This window comes from Protopterus annectens, chromosome 14.part0, assembly GCF_019279795.1.
Source record: "Protopterus annectens isolate FY-2018-M chromosome 14.part0, PAN1.0, whole genome shotgun sequence".
NCBI lineage: Eukaryota > Metazoa > Chordata > Ceratodontiformes > Protopteridae > Protopterus > Protopterus annectens.
This window is the reverse complement of record NC_056748.1, coordinates 1157781500-1157802731: the sequence shown is the minus strand read 5'-3', so window position 1 is coordinate 1157802731 and position 21232 is coordinate 1157781500. Positions and strand designations below refer to the sequence as shown.

Sequence of the window (21232 nt, the reverse complement as noted above, 5' to 3'; positions counted from 1 at the left end):
AACTTGTCATACCATTTTGTCTAACTCGGCCTTGACTCTGTCCTGAATAGCTACTAGAACTCTGTGAGCTGGCCTGATAACTGGACTGACATCTGGGTCTAACCTCATGGAGTACACAACTGGAAGCTTGCCTAGTTTGTCTTCAAAGAGATCAGTACATAAAGAAAAATGGACTGGGAAAACTTAGAACTGTGGTCTTTTAAGCTAACATGATGGACTTCCTTGTTAAATGAAAGCAGTTCCATGTTCAAAGTGTCTCTGAGCCCTAAGAATGACTGGACTTGCCTCTTAACCACATAGAGTAACAAGTCGTAGCATCTGTCAGCAGAGTAACATGAAAGCATTACTGAGCCTTCCATATGAATTTCTTCCCCACCATAGGTAACAAGCTTTGCACACTTTGTCAAGTCATGCCTTTCACCAAGACATACTCTGGCAAATGTATCTGCTGACATAACATTGCACTTAGAGCCTGTGTCAACTTTGAGCTCTATTGGATTGCCATTTATCCAAACAGCACAATAAATTTCATTCTTGGCCCATAAATCTACTGCATTAACTATTTCACTAAGCATTGACACACCATCAACATGAAAAGTAGGGTCACAGCTCTCTAACTGATCAAATCATTTCTTAAAATGTTCCCTTTTAATAAAAAAGCACACACATTCTTTTGATTTACAAAAATGTTTTAAGTGATTCCATTTATTACATTTGTGGCACTGTTGACCAAAAGCTAAGCACTTTTCCTTTTTAGACTCATGGCTTCCACCACAATTACAACAGTTAACAATGAAACTAGGTGCTGTGCCCTTGGTTTGAGTTTGCTGACTCGCTCTTATGCCTTACTGAGACTGTGCAGTTTCTGGAATGCACTGGAAAGCTCTGGGGATTACCAGTGAGTGCTGCAGGGGCTACAGTTGCTGCCATGTGCTTGAGCCTGTTTCTTTTAACCACAAGCTGCATGCTATCAACGTGAGCTCTAGAGATTACTGGGAAAATGCATCTCTCATTAGATAGCATATTTGTGTGCTTTTCTGTGAGCTCGTATATCTGACAAATCTCAATGGCCTTATTCAAAGTTAAATCACTGTCACAAAGCCAAATCTTTCTCACAGCACCATTTTTAATACCATACACAAGTCTGTCTTTTATCAACTCATCCTTTAGATCACCAAATCTACACATTTTAACTTTATTTCTCAGGTCACCTATATATACTGCAAAAGTTTCACCAGGCTTTTGATCTCTTGTATAAAATAAGTGCCTTTCCATTGTAATGTGTGTCTGGGGGTTACACATTTCTCTAAATTTATGTTTTAAGCACTCAGAGTTCTCCCTTGACTCAGCCTGTACAACAATATGACAGTTTTCCTGCTCTCCTGCATAGATAGCTGATGCATACACAAATTAATCTTCCCTTTATATGGTTTCTGACCCAGAAGAATAATGAATGCCTTTGTACAGTCATCTTTATTAGAAAATGCAGCCTGTATGAAAATGTCATACTCTTATACAAACACTCTCCAGTTCTCTGCAATATTAGCATCAAACACTAATGGACCTGGTTTTTGAAATCCGTCTGCCATGCCAACAAAGTATGTACAAATACACTGAAAATATGGCCCTTTTACTTGTATACAAACAAACTTCAATCAGCAGTTTGCAGTAGCATTCAAATGCACAATAAACTGTTTGAAACAATGCTTTGCGAGATATGCCCTAAAATGGCTGTATTTTGCAAAATAACTGTACTGTAATAATGCTCAAATGTGCGAACACTTCATACACTTCTTGTAACTCAGATAGCCTTATTTAACATGAAAAATACATGCTGAGCAAAACATATTCGTTTTAAGTAATTCTGACTTTATTTCAAACATTTTCCTTAGTAATTTGAATAATCCTAGCAATATCGGACATTTCAATTAATTTTAATATCGTTTAGAGCATACTGTATATTTTGTTTTATATTTTGCGAATAAGAACTTATTTGAGCAAGTTTTAACATCTGAAATTTGTTTCTGACCTGTTTTGTGAAGTGTGCCATTATCTGGTTGATCTACTCCTCTATATTCCTCCAATTGTAGCCGGATGCCTCTCTAATTCGAGTCAGAGAAACTGGAGTTCTTTCTGGCCATTTGTTGGTTGAACCATGCCTCCTTTAACCCCGCATCCCACTTCTGACACCATGTCACTCATCCTCTTGGCATGGAAGATGAAGTAGGCAAGATATTTTGTTTAGATGCTTTATTACACATATCAGGATGAATAGCAGATTCCTAAAATATAAACAAACTGAATAACAGACAGACTTTACTCACAAGCATGTTCACATCCTAACAGCTAACTACAAAATGGCAGTGCTCTGTACTTAAACATTTGTGCAAGCCCATATATAGCTTCTTAAAGCTACATATACACACACTGATACATAAAAAGAATTTTCCAGAATGGCAGCTATCAATCTACCTTAGTAGATCTGAAGTGTTATAGTTGGTAATTTACCAGCAGGCTCAGTTATCTGCAGGTGCTATGGGGCTGTAATGAATAGGGTAGATTAGTTCAGGTACCTGGGACACTGATTTGATCCTTCACTTAGCCTCAGCCTACATATCCACAAGGACATAGTCTAGGTCAGTAGTGTGCTGTAATGCTGCACTAAAATGGTTTGTCTTTTTACCTAAGGAGATGGGGAAGGCTCTGAGAAAGCAATTTTTTTAACACCTTTATTAAATTATCACATAAGACATTCCTCAACTGGAGTACTAGTTTGTCATTAACACAGGCTGCATCTGCTGTAAATCCTCTTTTTTAGACATCCTTTTGAATAAAGTAGGTTCATCATAGTCTAATGCACACAAATCCATGACAGACAAATCCTGGCTACAGCCAAATGATTTCACATAAAGAAATGTACTGCTGTGAGGGGAGGAGTTAGCATGATGGTTAAGGTCTTTACTTCACATATTCTATGTACAGGGATTGAGCCTGGTCATTGGCTACACTTGTAATAGTCAGCAGACTGATAAGTCTAGTATTTACCTATGGGCTTATGATAACTGTTCCTTAAATTTTTAAGCTCTTCGGTTTAATTTACTACGATACTCTGGCTTCCTTATTAACTAGAAAGGATACACCTAACATCCACTATTCAAACCTAAATGTTATGCCAGGCTGTACTACCACACTCTGGCTTCCTTATTAACTAGAAAGGATACACCTAACATCCACTATTCAAACCTAAATGTTATGCCAGTCTTCACAGCCATGTAACCAGCCTCAAAAATTGGAGATACAGCCTGAGGTAGAAGCCATCTCTCCACAAAGCTCAAAAGCTCTTCAGAATAAGCAGTTTTCAAGTAGAAACTCCTCCTTTACATAAAACAGACTGTTTTAAAGCATTCACAACTGCTAAAAGTCAAACCAAACTTCCAGTTTACCTATTTTTATTATGGTTACTACTGATCTGTAGTACATGGACCACAGTGATTACAGTTACTCCTGAATCTGTAGTATACACAGCACAGTTATTATGCTTATTACTGAATCTGCAGTACATAGATCATAGTGATTATGGCTACATTTGAACCTACAGTAAATGGAGCAGAGTGATTATGGTTACTACTGAATCTATAGTAAATGGAGCACAGTGATTATGATTACTACTGAATCTGTAGTACATACATCACAATGATTATGGTTACTCCTGAATCTGTAGTATGTAGATCACAGTGATTATGGTTACTAATGAATCTGTAGTACATGGATCACAGTGATTATGGTTACTACTGAATCTGTAGTACATGGATCACAGTGATTATGGTTACTACTGAATCTATAGTACATGGAACACAGTGATTATGGTTACTACAGAATCTGTAGTACATGGATCACAGTATTATGGTTACTACTGAATCTATAGTACATGGAACACAATGATTATGGTTACTACTGAATCTGTAGTACATAGATCACAGTGATTATGGTTACTACTGAATCTATAGTACACAGAACACAGTGATTATGGTTACTACTGAATCTATAGTACATGGAACACAGTGATTATTGTTACTACTGAATCTATAGTACATGGAGCACAGTGATTATGGTTATTACTGAATCTGTAGTACATAGATCACAGTGATTATGGTTACTTCATAGATCACAGTGATTATGGTTACTACTGAATCTATAGTACATGGATCACAGTGATTATGGTTACTACTGAATCTATAGTACACGGAACACAGTGATTACTGTTACTACTGAATCTGTAGTACATAGATCACAGTGATTATGGTTACGTCATAGATTACAGTGATTATGGTTACTACTGAATCTATAGTACATGGAGCACAGTGATTATGGTTACTACTGTGGGTCTACTTCTACTTATTGAATTTACATTCCTCTGAATTGGAAACTAACAACACGACTTCACTGACGCTCCATTAAACTGAAACCACTGACTACTAGACTTCTTTCCCTGGGAAGTGAACCACTTGGACACCAGGGTGAACTTCACCCTTTTCCCCATGTAGTGTGATCTCCAAGTTGGAATATTTAGTTAGGGGGTTGGGGGTGGCGAAGCTCCCCACTTGGGTCGGTTTCATTTCTTTCTATTGAGTTATTTTACCTGGCAGCCAAATAGCTTGTTTCCCAAGGAAAGAAGTTCGGTAGTCCATGGTTTTGGTTTAATGGAGCTTCAGTGAAGCTGTGTTGTCAATTTTTCCAATTAAGAGAAGTGCAAATTCAGTATGTAGAAGTAGACCCATTATGGTTACAACTGGATTTATCGTAAATTGATCACAGTGATTATGGTTACTAATGAATCTAAAGTACATAGATCACAGTGATCATGGTTACTGCTGAATCTAGAGTACATGGAGGACAGTGATTACAGTTACTATTGAATCTATAGTACGTGGAGAACAGTGACTATGGTTTGAAACTGGCAAAAAGTTAAGCATCTTAAGCACATTGTAACACCTTTTGTTATGCTCCAGTATCACACTGCAATGCACATGGCAATCAGCACAGAACAGTATCCAAAACCTTTGACAGCTTTGTAAGCTGTAATTCACTTTTTGCTACCAAAAAAAGTGTGACAGAGTAAAGTGTTTACTTTTAAAGCTGTTGGCTGATCAAAGAAACACTTCACTTCTGATCACACCCTAGGTTGCAGTGCTAAGTGTCTTACAGCTTTTGGAGTAGCTGAAGCGACATAATTATCAGATTTTTTCTGAGCATAACCAACTTGTCATGTTCTTTTCCTAGCTTTGCTTCACTCAGCTCCTGAGATTAATCTTTTTGCATATTAATACACATCATTAACATTCAGCAACTCACATGTACTTAATTGCCAACTTGTTACAACCTTTGAAATCTTCTACATAGTTGTTTATTTACTGGCACACTGCACCAGATATTTAGTTACTGAAAGTAATTTGATTTGTGGTACTTTTTCTGTAATGCTGCTCCATTCATATATGATAAGACTGTAAATCACCGCTTCCCAACCTTACTGATTATGTATTACTACTGAAGGTATTGTACTGACAGTAGTGAAGATGCACTGTACAGAAACACACCCCCACACCCCTCTATTTTCAAATTCCAGCAAGAATAATGCATTGTTTTTTCTAGGTTAGCAACGAAAGGAAAAACAGAATCAGTATGTACACTTTTCATTTATTTATTTTTTTCATTTAACTGTGAATTGTAAAATAAAAAGATTTAGAAGATTCACATTACAGACATACAGAGATATATATGAGTGGACATTTTCTGTAATGCCTTTATCTTGTATTCATTAGATGTATAGTTTTACAGATAAAGGCCTGCATGTTACCATATGATTGTGAACAACATGAACTGTAACCACATCACACGATAAAGTGCCAGCCTTCCTTTTGCCACCATGGTTAGCACACAGCTTCAGAAAGGAAGCAATCCATGCTTATGAGTGGCATGCTACTCCTATGCTAAATCAAATGGGGAATGGAAAGAGATTCTAAGCCTTTCATTCAGTTAATTGATACACCACATACATGCCCATGAGAATTTAGAGTAACCAATCAGCCTTCACCATGTCTTTGGGAGGTGGGAAGAAACCAGGCTAACTAGACAAAATCCTTGCGAACATAGGCGGGGCATGCAGACTCAACTCAGAAGGGACCCCAGCTGAGAATCGAAATGGGAGTTATCTTGTTGTGAGGGAAAAATGCCACCCACTATAAGTTTACCCTGCAAAGAGAGCTCCATCATCCAAATGAATTATGCTCTAAAAGTCAGAGAGACATTTTCAGCAGAGATCCAGATTTTTGAAAAGGTTTCTGTAGTGATAGTGGATGGTCCAAAGCAACAACTGAAACATCAGCTAAGAAACTCTGCCTGTATTTCTTTGTATAAAAGTTTGATGCCTTAAAGACTGTACATTCCTGTTCTTGGCACTTTGTTCCATACCATAGCAAGACTCAAAAATCATGGTATTCGCTGAACTAGAGATACAGATTACAGAAGCAACTGCTACCTTTAGTCTATTAGTAAGGTTTGATGCAATATGGTGTTCTGTATACAAAAAAAAACAAAAAAAAACCAGGAATGGACAATGACGTACCAAAATCTGATCTCACTGTCACATGGTTATCTAAGACTACGCAATCTTCCCAGTGGCTGTGGCAATGCGGAATAAAGCTGGTGCTAACACTCTGCAAATGTATGAATCAGCTGAGTGCAACAAAACACATTGGTCTTGGTATTTGGGTTTTAACTGCTTGTAACTACCCCGGTTACCATGACAATTGCTCACTGAAGCATGGCAAATGGGCAAACTCTATCAGGAGAAGTATGCTGACAACAAGAAAACAATTAATGGCACCTGTGTTATACACAAATGCAGATAACTTCATTTCACAACATAACTGTTTTTATTGGTCTTTGCCTCCACCTAAAGAATGAGTGATTTTCCTCAGCAGAAGAAATTTAGAGTTTTCATTGGTAGAAGGGTCAAGGAATAATTTATCCAATGAAATTACAAAGTTAAACAATATAAACATATTCAGAAAAATGCCTTGAAGAGCAACACAAACTGAAATCACTATGCATGCTTCAAAAAGCCTGGATAATTCTAAATATTTACATAAATAATCATAATTATGCTATACACTTAAAGCTACTCTGTTGGCAAAACGTACAGGAACAGAGATTCCTGGATTTTGTACACACAAACTCCCTGGACCAGACAGTCAATACTGGACCTGGTCCTCATTAATATGGGAGAGTGCTGCACACCCCCTACTGTAATACCTTCCATGGTAATTTCAGAACACAAAATGGTCGCCTTTGAAGTAAAAATAAAACTGTGATCCCCAGCTTAACCTGGAATATTCAGGAACTACTCTAAGGCTAACCTCCTGCTACTAAGTGATAACTTGGCAAAATTTCAGGGCCCCATAACTCTGTGAATACCACTGCCTATGCAGAACAGTTCACAGAAACCCTGTACAAGGATGTTAATAGGCTGTACTCACCAGGAAGAAGTACAGAATTAACTCAAGAAACAAGCAACACTGGTGGAATCACAAAATCAATAGGCTCTACAACAGAAGGAAGAAAATCATGGCAAAAAGTAGGAGGTGCAGCACCCAGCAGGATAAAAACACTCTCATCAAACTAAACCAACAACTCAGAGGACAAATAAAGTCTACCAAAGCCAAAATTGAGGCAAGTTTGGCCTCCCAGGTCAAGGACAACTACAATGCATTCTTTAGTTATGTCCGCAGCCTCAAAGCCAATGTAGAAGTGTGTGCAAAGCTCATTGTAAATGGAGCCACCTACACTGAGCCTGAAGAAATAGCAAACGTCCTGGCTGATAAATTCAGCTCCATCTTTACCCCTCTCTCTCCCTCAACCTAACTCACCCTATTATCACTAGGGAACAGGTCTTTAACGCTCTCTCCAAGACGAAGAACACTGCATCAATGGGCCCAGACAGTATCCTGGGATACCTTCTAAATAGCATGAAACATGACCTTGCAGGGCCTCTGGAATTACTATTTAACTGTAGCCTCCAAACAGTCTTTGTGGCTCATAAATGGAGAACAGCAATGAGTCATCCCTCTTCACAAAGGTGGGTCATCTACAGATCGTGGAAATTACAGACACATAAGTCTCACTAGTCTTATATGTAAAGCCATGGAAAGAATTATCATCGAAATGATCAACAGAGATGTACTAAACCTACACACACTAGATCCAACCCAGTTTGATTTTGTCAAGGGCAGATCATGCCTACTCAATCTGGTAGACTTCTTTGAGAAGGTAACCAAAGCAATGGATGAGGGAAAAATGGCTCATGCTGCCTACCTTTACCTGGCCAATACATATGACAGAAAATCCCACTCGGGCTTTGCTGACAAACTCAAGAGGTTAGGTACAAACTCGCATGTCACCCGGTGGAGAGCCAACTGGCTCACAGACAGAACCCAAGAAGTTAGAATTGGGGAATCCACCTCTACAAGGAGGCCAGTCACAAGTAAAGCCCCTCAGGGATCAGTCCTCAGACCGCTCATTTTTGGCATCAACTTCTCTGAAGTCAAGGCCAATGTTAGTGGTCTCTGGCTGACTAAATTTTGCAGATGATTGCAAATTAGGAGCTCTCATTGAATCCCATACTGACACAAATGTTCTCCAGGAGGGGCTGACACAGACAAACAACTGGTGTCAAAGCCATGGACTAAAACTAAATATCAAGAAATGCATAATAGTGCCCTTTTGGAAGTCATCCACCCTTGGTAACTAACATATAAACAAATGTATGGCATCTAAGTCCAAGGAAGTCATTGTTCCACAGTATTTGGCATTCATCATATCTATCACTGAGTAAAATGCTACCTTTGGTATGTACTTAACCAGGCATATCCAACAACTGGAATGTCCACAGAGGTACCTCACTAAAAGAATACAGGGTGCAAGTAAAATGTCATATCCCTGTGTTCTGTCTCCTACAGGCTTTTGAGGGGAGATCTATGCCTAGCATACAGGACATTGTCAGACCCCAGTCTGACGGACCTCCTGCATAGTCACAAAAGAAACAGCACCAGAATTACCCATTCTAAAGACCTTGCCTGTGATATAAATAGAATATGGTGGAGAGATAGGTATATATTCCACAGACTACCCCATATATGGAACAGGTCCCCCATCCATGTAAAGCAAAGTTCCTCCCTAATCCAATTTAAGTGCAGCTTGGACAGTTGGATGGGGAACAGGACATTTATCCCTGTGTTGGCACCTATGTTTCCAATGAACATAGGCAACCTGTAAATGGTTCATCTTCCAGGCCCCTGCTGGTAAATGTTTCGTCCCCCAGGCCCCTGCTTGTAAGGGGTTCATCTCCCAGGCCACTGCTTATAAATGTTTCATCTCCCAGGCCCCTGCTTACACTTATCAAGGGTATCAGAGCTCATCAGAGATTTGAGATGCATAGCTACACTTAAAAAGGCCCTTATGGTCATTAGCCTAGTAAACACCTTTGAACCTATAAATTTGTGAACAATGTTTAAAAAAACACCTCTTTTTTTTCACAGCTACAACTGTTTACCCACTTAGTCAAATAGGTTTTATGGTTTTTACTTTTACGCCCCCTTCGCCATGGGGGAACTACCTTGAGTATTTGTTTTTTGCTGCCTCTCTGTTGTGCAGTGACTGAAGGGTAACACTGGGGTAATCCTTTCACGATCTCCATCCGTGGTCGATTGAACTCTTGTGAACTCTGAACAAGAGGTCCGAGTGCTGTCACTATCATTCCACAGGATTTCCAAAGAAGAGGGAGTCAAGAAGGATAACTATTTCTTTATTTAGATTCATAGATTAGTACTAAGCTAAGCAGCATTTGTGAGCCATTTAAACTGCCAATTATCAGGACTCAAACACTGCACCTTGTGTTTGTAAGGCAAACACCTTAACCATTAGGCCACCGCCCCTTCTTCATAAATATTCATGTACATATTCATGTACTTAGCATAGTTTGTTATTCAGATTATGGCTGTAGCATACATTTTTCAAATCGGGACACTTGACAGCTACCAGAAGCCAGGACAGGAAAAATACAAGGAAAATCAGGTACGTTGATTTAGTTTTGCATTAACGTACCACGTTTTATTTTTATTTTTTCTGCCCATCTCAAGTGTCAGGATTTGAAAATGTATTTTTTTTTAAAAAGTGAAGAAAACAAATCAGTCCAGTGATTTTCTAGAAAACCACCAATTATTTTTTGAAACCGACCAAAAATAATCTGGATATTCTGAAAAAAATCTGGACAGTTAGGAGGTATCACTAATAAAAAGGCAGAGAATCAATTACTATTAAACACAGTACACATTAACTGCATCCAAATTACCTGATCTTTTGTATGCATTTCTTTCAGTAGAAAAACTGTATACTTTTTGGTTATAATACTTTTGCTATAATCTTGTAACACTGCCTTTGAGTTTACCGCGAGGCAATGTTTTATGGCGATGCTGATGACAAGACTTAAGAAAGCAAGGGATCATTAATTATAATAAATATGTAAATTATTATAAATTATAGTTTTTGTAATGTTTAGACCTGTTAAACATAAATATACACATATATTTTATATATATATATATATATATATATATATATATATATATATATATATATATATATATATGTATATATACACACACACACACACACACACACACACAATTTAATATAAGATGCTCGACATTAATGCTGACATCACACTGAAACTCACAATGGCAGAAACACAGAATGCCAAACTCCTTTATGACTCATGTTAGCGCTTGTTCCTGGGTACAAAACATGGGGACTTTCAGGATTCACACTGCTACATCGTTTTGGGTTTTCAACATTGTGAGATTTGATGCTGTAATGTCAGCATTACCAGATATGGTATAGATAATGTTGAGCATATAAAAGTAAACCCCCCACACACACACACACACACACACACACACACACACACACACACACACACACACACACACACACACACACACACACACACACACACACACACACACACACAAACTCTCTCTAACTCTAGGGTTGCACAACAGTAATCTAATGAGTAACAGACAACTACAGCAGACTTTGCCTACCTAAACACATAACAAAAACTCCCTCAATACAAATCTTCGAATAACAAGCAAGTGAACAAGAAGCAGTAGTCCATATAATTGCATGTGGATACCAACAAACAAAAACTGAACTAATTATGAATGCTAAAGCAGATACTTCCATGTCTTACCTTTCCCCTATTCCAGTGGAACAGCATAGGGATCTTGAGGGCAGCTGCATTGTTCTGTCCAAGTAATGCATCACCAGAGGTTCCAAGGAATATGTTTTCACTTTCGGTACGTTCAGTCACATTAAACACTTTCAGTTCCTGAAACTAATCAACACAGAAATACTATGAGTTCTGCAGTGTACTTACTTTGGAACTGCAAAAGGGAGGTTAGCTAGGGAGACATTTTAGAAAAAGCTTCATGTGGCAAACTGAAGCTAATGCCAACAATGACTATAAAGAAACCTTCATATCAGCCAACTATATTACCACAGTTAGAACACTTAAAAGGAAACAGGACTGAGATCATTTGGAAGTTCTGCAGACAATCCATTTGCAGGTTTGAGTTTTGCACTGCAATCCAGAAGGTTCCTCATGAAAGCTACTCATTTGTGAACCAATTAAAATCTTTTCTTTTTAATGTCTTTTTTGTGTGTTTTGATATCAGCTTTATCTGGTCTGAGACTGGAACTGATTTATTGTGATTAGGACTCTATCCTGCTCAACAAATTCTAATAGACAAAACCTACAACACAGCCATTTACTAAGCATGTTTCACAATACACTGCACAGATCCATTGTTTGTTGTACTTTAAACATGAACGCTTTTAAACATTGTCAGAATCTTAATAATCCACTTTGTTACATTAAAGTCATGCCCTTTAAGTAGAAGTGCACATCTTAATTTTGTACTGAGAAGACTTGACCAAAAATTTGGTAATCTGGTTCATAGGTTCATACTAGGCTATCTGCCTTAGGGCATTTATAAGCCTAGCCAGAGTGTGTTTGGCTTTCGCCACCCATTTTAAAATAATTTTGTTATGCCCTTTTTCTAGGTTAGTATACTGTGCCTCTGTCTAACAGTGACACAGAAGTGATCGATCTCCCATCCACTCATCAAGATTCCTCTTGAAGAGAGTCAATGAGGGACTCTGCCTAACCTGGACTAGGATTTTATTCCAGAGTGAAGGGAGCCTCTGGGTTATGAATCTGTCCCTCCAGCATGTCCTATTTATTTCAGTGCTGAGGTTCAAGTCTCATGGGATTTGGATTTTCTGAGGTGCAGCATGTCCATTAATTCCAGGTTGGACATGGCTTTATACGTCAGGCACAGATCGCCTCTGAGCAGGCGGAATGCCACTGAGTAGAGCTGGTTTATTTAACCTGGCAGCATATGGCATCTGTTTGAGCCCTTTGATCCTCTTGGTGAGGTACTTCTGGGGTCTTTCCAGTTGCTGCAGTTGTCTGGTAAGGTACATCCCAAAAGGGGCATTGTACTCAATTATGGGCCTGATGAGGGATGAGTAAAGAGGCACGATGACCTCCCCTGATCTAGATGTGAATCCCTTCATGATTAGGTGGGCTATATAAAATGTTTTTCTAACTACCTGTCAAATGAGAGATTGCTGTCAACTTTGGTCCCCAGGTCCCTAATTACTTCTTCTGTACTTAATGGATTACCACCTATGTGGTAATTTGTGGGCACTTTGTTTTAAAGGGGATGACTATACACTTTTGGCATTTAGCTTGAGGCCATGGCTCTGGCACCAGTTGTCTGTTTCTATGAGGCCCTTTGGAGGATGCTTGTGTCGGCTGGAGTGTCGATTATGGCGCCCAGTTTGCAGTCGTCTGCAAACTTGGTCAGCCACAGTCCTTCCGTGTTGGCCTGTACCTCCGAGAAATATATACCGAACAAGAGAGGTCCCAGGACTAAGCCTTGTGGGACGCCACTTGTAACTGGTTTGGAGTCTGACATGGCTCCAGCAATTCTAACCATGTGGGTTCTGTCCATGAGCCAGTTTGCAACCCATCTAGTGACATAGGGGTTTATATTTAAGCTGGTGAGCTTATCTATAATGCCAGTGGGAAGGCTTTTGTGAGGACCAGGTAGGCTGTGTGGACCACCTTCCCCTCATCAATGGCCTTAGTGACTGTTTCAAAGAAATCAACCAGGTTTAAGAGGTTGGATCTGCCCTTAACAAAGCCAAACTGGGTAGGATCCAGTGTCTGTAGGTCCCCAATATCTTTACTTATGAGGTCCATGATGATCCTTTCCATAGCTTTGCAGACCAAGCTAGTCAGGCTTATGGGGTGATAGTTTCCAGGATCCGTTGTGGCACCACCTTTGTGGAGAGGGACCACTGTTGCTGTACACCACTCTTTGGGTACACATCCTGTAGTAAGGCTGAGACTGAGCAGTAGTTTTATGTTTGGGTTTAGCTCTTCTTGGAGTTCATGTAGGATGCAGTCCGGGACACCATCTGGTCCCACTGATGCTGAGTTTTTTGCTTTGGAGAGGGCAGCTCTTATCTGAGCATCTGAAATGTCAGGGGGGCAGCACTCTGCTGGGATAGGTATTTGCACTTTGAACCTGTCAGCTAGGATGTTGGCAATGTCTGTGGGTTCGGTGTATTTTTTGTCATTTTGGATTAATTCTGAGCATATCTGGGAATTCTCACCCAGGTTCCTAACATAACTAAAGAAAGCCTTGTGATTATCCTTAGTGTCAATTTTTCTCTGAAGCTGGCCTATTTTATGAGTGCCCGTAGTTTTTTGCTAATACTGATCAGAGATGCCTTCCCTTTTTAGGATTTTGCTCTATCATGTAGTAACTTCCTCCTTCTATTGTATAGTTTGTTTATGGCTGGGGTCTACCAGACAGGACGTCTGCCTTTGGAGGATTGGGACTTGGTTTTATTTGGGATTCCATGATCCATGCATTCCTGAAGGTGTTCATAGAATGCGTTTATAAAGGATTCTGTGGTCTGGGCCGTATTTTCCACAGGCCCGGGGGCTTTGAAGGATTCCACCTCGGTTTTGAGGAGTGTGAAATTTGCATTACAGAAGTTTTTCACTGTGGTTTTCAGGGCAGGGGGTGGAGTCAAGATGTGAATATCCAGTGAGATTAGTTTATGGTCTGATCTTACCAATGAGGGATACACTTCTGGTATGGAGCATAGAGTCCCCATCTTGGTGATGATCAGGTCCAGTATGTTTTCCCCTCTTGTGGGAGTGGTAACAAGTTGTTCCATAGCATTTGAGTTTATAAATTCTAGGAACCTTTGGGCTAGGGTGTTGGAGCTAGAGTAATGCTCCCAGTCTATGTTTGGGTAGTTAAAATATAATGGTGTTTGGAGAGACCTTCATATTTTCCAGTGTTCTCAGGAAGGCCGAGTGGGGTTCCTGGGTTTGGGAGGGTGGTCTATAGCAGGCTATAAACTGGAAGGCAGTTTTACCCAGTGTTAGTTGCACATGGATAGTCTCTGATGGTGAAGAAAATCTGCAGAGAGCACAGACCCTATATGTCATATACTCTATACTGAGTATTAGTGAAGAAGAGAGAAAAATGAGCTGAAAATTAATGCTGCTTTGAGAAGCTTGTCATGACACTATATATGCTTTCAACCACTTTTTCATTACAAGATCTGCCCATTTTTCTACAATCATTTAAAGTTCCCCTGCTGAGACATGCATTAGAGATGCTGATAGAGCGCAGTGTTTAAAAGAAAAAAGCTTAAAATAAAGGTGCATAAGACTGCCATAATAGCACTGGACCTATGTGCCTAAAAACTCTACTTTTGCTCTCTCACTAATACATTTATGCATCTACTACAGGAAGAGTGTAACTTACCTGTATCCAATCAGTCAGATTGTTTTTTTTTTCCCTTTCACTTGCCTCTTCCAGCTGGGCCAGCCCGCTATGCTCAGGCTCACTCTATTCCCCTACCCTAACCCCATTCCCATCCACACCCACTTTCATGGGGTCTACTTTATTTTACTGAAAGCTATTTCACTGAAACTCAGTTGCCTGTGCACAATTCACTGAAGCTCATTTCACTGAAAACTCATTTGACTGAAACTCATTTTGTTGAAAGTTATATATGGCCTTTTCCCTACTGTAGTGCGATACTGGAGTTAGTATATAAAGTAAGGGGTGTGTGGGGGGCACAGCCCCCACATTTCAGGGTGTGGGGGTGTAGCCCCCACCTATTTTAAATATTTAAAACTATAGATATGGATACTTAAAGTCCAATGAATAACTATTTCCAGAATACAATACATAACCAAACTATGTGCTCCCCAATGTGGAGGGAGGGCTGTGCCCCCCACACACCCCTTACTTTATATACTAACTCCAGGATTGTATTTCAGTGGGGAACAGGCCATATATAACTTTCAACAAAATGAGTTTCAGTCAAATGAGTTTTCAGTGAAATGTGCTTTCAGTGAAATAAAGTAGAACCCTTTCATTACACTTATACTCTCTATGCCACAGCTTTCCCTTCCCTCTAACCAATCAGCTTTCTCCACCAATTAACAATTACTTTCTACTGTTTCCACTCCTACAATACTCTCCTCCCTCCTAGTCCCACTAAATAATCCTTTCTCTCCCTATATCCTCCTACCTTATCTCGATCTCCTTTTTGCTTACATCATATAAGTAGCCCCCCAATCCTCAATATCCTTTATTAGTGCAAACTCTTACCAATCTTTTAAACTCTCACTCTTCTTTCTCAAACACTACTTATCTTTCATCATGATACTTGCTTATCTTTCTGCCTCCTTTTTTGCCTTCCTTTCACTATAAACCTCATACCATATTACACTCTACTATCAAACACCATCACCTACTCTCCCCATCACTCACATCACCAGCACCATCCCTCACTCACAGCTAAATTCTCCATCTCTCTTTCATTTCTCACCTTCACATCTTTTCAAGATTAACACATTTCCAAACCCCACTCTTTCCTGTACTCTGAAATCAAGAAGGTCTGCTACCACGAAACTCCTCACATATATTATTACTTTCTTGGATACACTTCTCCTGGATGGGATCATCCATCCCAGTCCAGGACCGCCTGCCTCTACCTCTCTCAAATACACACCTCACCTCCTCCAGTTCTCACCCCCCAACCCCTCTCCTTCTCCTAAATTATTATACATCTTCTCTATAAATATTGAAAGCCTAGTATCACTGAACTGCATTCCTAGATTGTTAACATTTCCCCCCATATCTTAACTCTGTCAGAAACCTGGCTAAAACTGCACATCTCAATCACTGAAATCTTACCTCCAGGCTATAACATCTTTCACTCTGACAGAATTAATAAGAGGGGCGAAGGTGTTGCCATCCTCTACTCTGAACAACTTAATCTCTCTCCACTCTCCATTTCTACACCCAGCTTTGAGCCTGCTGAAATCTTTATTAACAATCACCTAATCCCACATAAAAAATTGCCATAGCCTCTATCTATATACCTCCTGAGAATAATATTCCTGTCCTTGAGAACATTCTTGCTTGGTTCGCTCTATATCTACCATATAAAACCATTATCCTTGGTGATGTAAACATAGACTGGATTAAACTTTCAACTATATCTCCTAGTCAAAGTCTCAATCTACATGGCTTCCACCAACTCATATCCTCCCCTACTTGGACTAACAAAAACTCTGCTTCTGGACCCACCCCAGACTGGATCCTTACCTCAGATCCTATCCTTTATTATAACCCTGGCATACTTCTTAACACTTTAAGTGACCATTCCCCTACCTACAGCCATAGATTCTCCAAACATCCACCTATAGACCCCCTCTATAGAGAATGTCAGGAACTTACTCATTGCAATTCAATCCAGATACGTTTAACTCTAAATTGTCTAGCATAAACTGGTCCTTACTACATCAACTTCCTCTCAACAAGGCTATAATATCTTTCAATAAGATATTTCTGGGCATACTTAACTCAATGGCACCTACCAGAAAAATTAAAATAAAATCTAACTTTGCCCCTAGCTCACAACATACACCTGCTCCTTTATGCAAAAAAAAAAGGAAACAGTGTCTGGAAAGCCCGGGTCAAAACAAATCCCCTCCCCTACTTCAAAGGTACAGAGAGCTTAGAAACCTGTGCAAAAACTAGTCAACAGTGATAAGAAAACCTTTTTCTGCTCCAACCAAATTGCCCACAATAAAATCCCCCAAAATTCTGGACTACTATTTATAATCTTCTTTTTCCTGGCAACACTTAAACTCCTAACCCCTTCCCACATAGTACAGCTACTGAAACAGCCACTCTCCTAAACAACTATTTCATAGAAACAATCCAAAAACTTACTCAAAATAGCAATACTTCCTCTACCCTTCCTTCATCCCCCAACATAACACCTTGCAATATCTTCTCAATCAAACCAGTTCTCACCAGCTTCATCAAATCTCTCCTGACCAAACTCGAACCTTGCTCCCCCTCTGCTAACAAATTACCTTTGTACTTTTTTTAAATTGCTGCAGAACCCATTGCCTTCCCTGCCTCTATACTCACACATTGATCCACTACCAAAGCCTGTGTCCCTGGTGTATGGAAATCCTTCTTCACAATCCCTCTAAACAGGGGCAGAAACTCTATCGATCCTTCTAATTATAGGCCCATAGCTATCCAGTCCCCTCTCTCCAAAATTCTGGAAAAGTGTATTCATACCCAGTTACTCAAACACCTGCTTGAAATAACCTAACTTCCACCCAACATGGCTTTAGACCCCACCACAACACTTCCACTATTTTTCCTAAACCCAAACAGTAACTAAGGCCTGTAATAACATGCTAGTCTACTGTTTATTCCTTAATCTCTCTAAGGCCTTTGACACGGTCTCTCACTCTAAACTTCTAACGTAACTATCTGACCTCCATTTCTTTAGTTCCTCTGTAAACTGGTTTTCAAGTTACCTCTCTAACAGGTAAGAAGCCATTCGCTGGCAAACTGTCTTCTCCCCCTTCCTTCCAGTCAACACTAGGGTTTCCTTAAGGATCTATCTTGGGCCCCCTCTTGTTCAATATTTTCACTAGCAAACTACTTTCTGTTTGTAAGCTCTCAACACTACTACAATATGCAGATGACTCCACAGTTATGACCACTGCCCATAGCATTCCTGATCTCTTAGCTCTCACTTAGGATCCCTTCTCTTCAGTCAAAACATGGCTCTTAGACAATCATCTTGTACTAAATTCTAAAAAAAAACAAAACTCCTTCTCTTCTTTCCTAGAACACTGGCACAATACAAATCCTCCTTTACCATCACCTCCCTCAACAATACCATCATTAAACCCGAACCTCATACCAAACTACTTGGCACCATTATTGACAACGAACTAAAATCTGACATACACATCCAGCAATGTATTAAAAAAAGCACCAGAAACTTGGTCTACTTTATAGATATCAAAAATTCCTTACAACTTCCTCCAAACTCTCTCTAGATCAGTCACTCCTCTTACCTTGTCTACTGCTGCCCCTTATCCTTACAAATATTCAATCTACACTACTATCCAAACTTGAACAAGCATACAATAAAATAGCCAGATTTACCACTAATCTCCCTTACAATTCCCATCACTGTCTCACCTTTAAGACACTTCAATGGCCTAAATTTTCTAACCAACTACTACTTCTCAATTACATATTACACACTCCATTCTGAATGATCTCTGTTCCTGTCCCTCTATCTCTAAGCTAGTATCTTACTACATCCCCATCTGACTCCTTTGTACAACTGACAAACACCTTCTTGATATCCACAAACCTAAAACGAACATTGGAAAGTCCCATGACAAGTACTCTGCAGCTCATGCCTGGAACACACTCCCCCCTTAATATAAGAAACATTTCCGAAAAGCACCTGTTTAAATGTGAGACTTGGTCCTGCCCATGTCAAACCCCCATATGACAACTATTTCACTTACTCATCTTGTATTCTTTTTGACATATCACCTATTAAAAACACAAAAATTATTCCAATATGTCTGTTACATTTAAATACTGAGAGTACATCTCATATATTGTATATTTTTGTAATGGCATTTTCATTATATTATAGAGGGCTATGTTGGTGCAGTGGTTAGCATTGTCGCCTCACAGCAAGAGGTTCTTCCGTTCGATTCTCAGCTGGAGCACCTTCTGTGTGAAGTCTGCATGCCCTCCCTGCGGTCAAGTGATGTCTAAAGACATGCAGGTAGGTGCATGCGTGAATGGGTGCACCTTCTTTGAAGGCTGGGTGTCGGGCTGGCAACTCGGCACAGTAAAAATCCACTTCCAATCATTAGCAGACAGGAGTTCTGCTGTGGCGACCCCTAACCAGGAAAAGCTGAAAGGCTTTTATTTTCCTTATATTACAGAGTGCAGTGCTGTGAATTGTATCCAATATATTTTATGTTATGTGCTTTACATTTGACCACTTTGTATTTGTTTTATCTTTTGTAAGATTGCAAACTGTATGGAGCTTTTCTCCTTGAGTCTTCACTGAAAATGGGCTCCTGGCTGAGTTGGACTAACCTGGTTAACAAATGTCAAATAAATAAATAAAATGAATACCATCACTTAGACTCTCTCACACATGTGCTAGGCTGTTATACCTCGTCAACAGCAACAGCAATGATTTATTTACTGGGTAGATGTCACTGAGCTTGTAGAGCCTTACAAGGAGACATGGGACGGCAATTAAATTGACTGCAGAAAGTTTTGTTAGAACCCTGAGGAAATGCTCCTGCTCTTTACTAGCAAATGTTATAGGTCCTCTTAAACGTCCATCCAAAACTATCAGTTGATTGGCATGGGGAAAGCATCTGGTTATTGCGTCATGAGTGGAATGAAATCCTGCATGAACTGTTTATTAAGTTATGGTTGCAGTTTGATGCTTCGAGTATAAAAAGAAACACCAATATCATTCAACAAGTAAATGTAGAACTGAGAAAAACTGCCTGCCATCACTGTGGATACTGACCACCCACAAGGCAAATAGCTTTTCAGGTGAATTTCTTGACATACATGTTTCGAACACATATCCTGGTAATGATACAACACCCAGTCATAATGTTCTCTGTTCTGTATGAATTTGACTGTCATCTCTAGAAGAGCTTCTCCTGTATACTTGGGGAAGATCAGGTACATGGATGCTGAATTGTCTCTGTTCAAGACCTCATGGCTAAAATCAGGAAAATCAACTCCCATAATTATAGGAGCTCTCTAATTAAACTAAAAAGAAAAATAAGAGGACTAATTATGTCCAATAAGGCCAATTACAAGGTTAAGATAGCCTTGCAGGCTAAAGACAACCACAAGGCCTTCTACAGCAATGTCAGAAACCTCAAAGGCAGCACACATCAGTGTGCTAAACTGGTGGTCAGTGGTGCCAACTTCACTGAGCAGAGTGAGATAGGAAATTTGCTGGCTGACAAATTCAGCTTAAACTTCATCCCCTCCTTCCAAGAAATACCTACTAGCATAACTCCCCCCAACTATTAACAGGAAGCAGGTCCTGTCAGAGCTCACCAAGGCCAAAAACACAGCCTCAGTAGACCCAACAATATCCTGAGATGCCTTGTAAATAGCTGGAAACATGACCTATCGGGACCATTTGAGTCACTTTTCAGCAAAGCCTTAAAACAGGCTTTGTACCACAAGAATGGAGGACTGCAAAAGTTAACACACTTTATAAGGGTGGACCAATAACCAACCCCCAAAACTACAGACCTATTAACCTAATTTAATATGCAAAGCTATGGAACAAATTATCATGGAAATGATCAACAAAGGCACAGGCAGCTTCCAGACAATGGACCCAACAGAGTCTAACTTTGTCATGGGAAAGTCATGCCTATTAAACCTGATGGACTTCTTTGAGAAGGTCATTAAGACAATGGGTGAAGGTTAATGGTGCATCCCACCAATCTAGACCTTGCCAAGGTATTCAATACAATACCCCACTTGGGTATAATTGATAAACTCATTGAACTGGGCATAAACTCCTATATAACTTATTGGATTGCCAGATGGCTCACAAACTGAACCCAGGAAGTCATGATTGGTGATACCACTTCCAGTAAGAGACTGGTCACCAT

The 21232-nt window shown here is 39.7% G+C and overlaps 1 protein-coding gene across 2 annotated transcripts in view; it reads right to left on the bottom strand.

Annotated features, from left to right (window-relative positions):
- The window catches only part of LOC122789471 (microsomal triglyceride transfer protein large subunit-like), a 1260333-nt gene that overhangs the window by 1121885 nt on the left and 117216 nt on the right, over positions 1-21232 (bottom strand). For both annotated transcript variants that reach the window (XM_044056964.1, XM_044056965.1), the window contains exon 3: positions 11306-11449. In XM_044056964.1, the coding sequence (XP_043912899.1) occupies positions 11306-11449 (144 nt within the window). The remainder of the gene's footprint in view (positions 1-11305; positions 11450-21232) is intronic.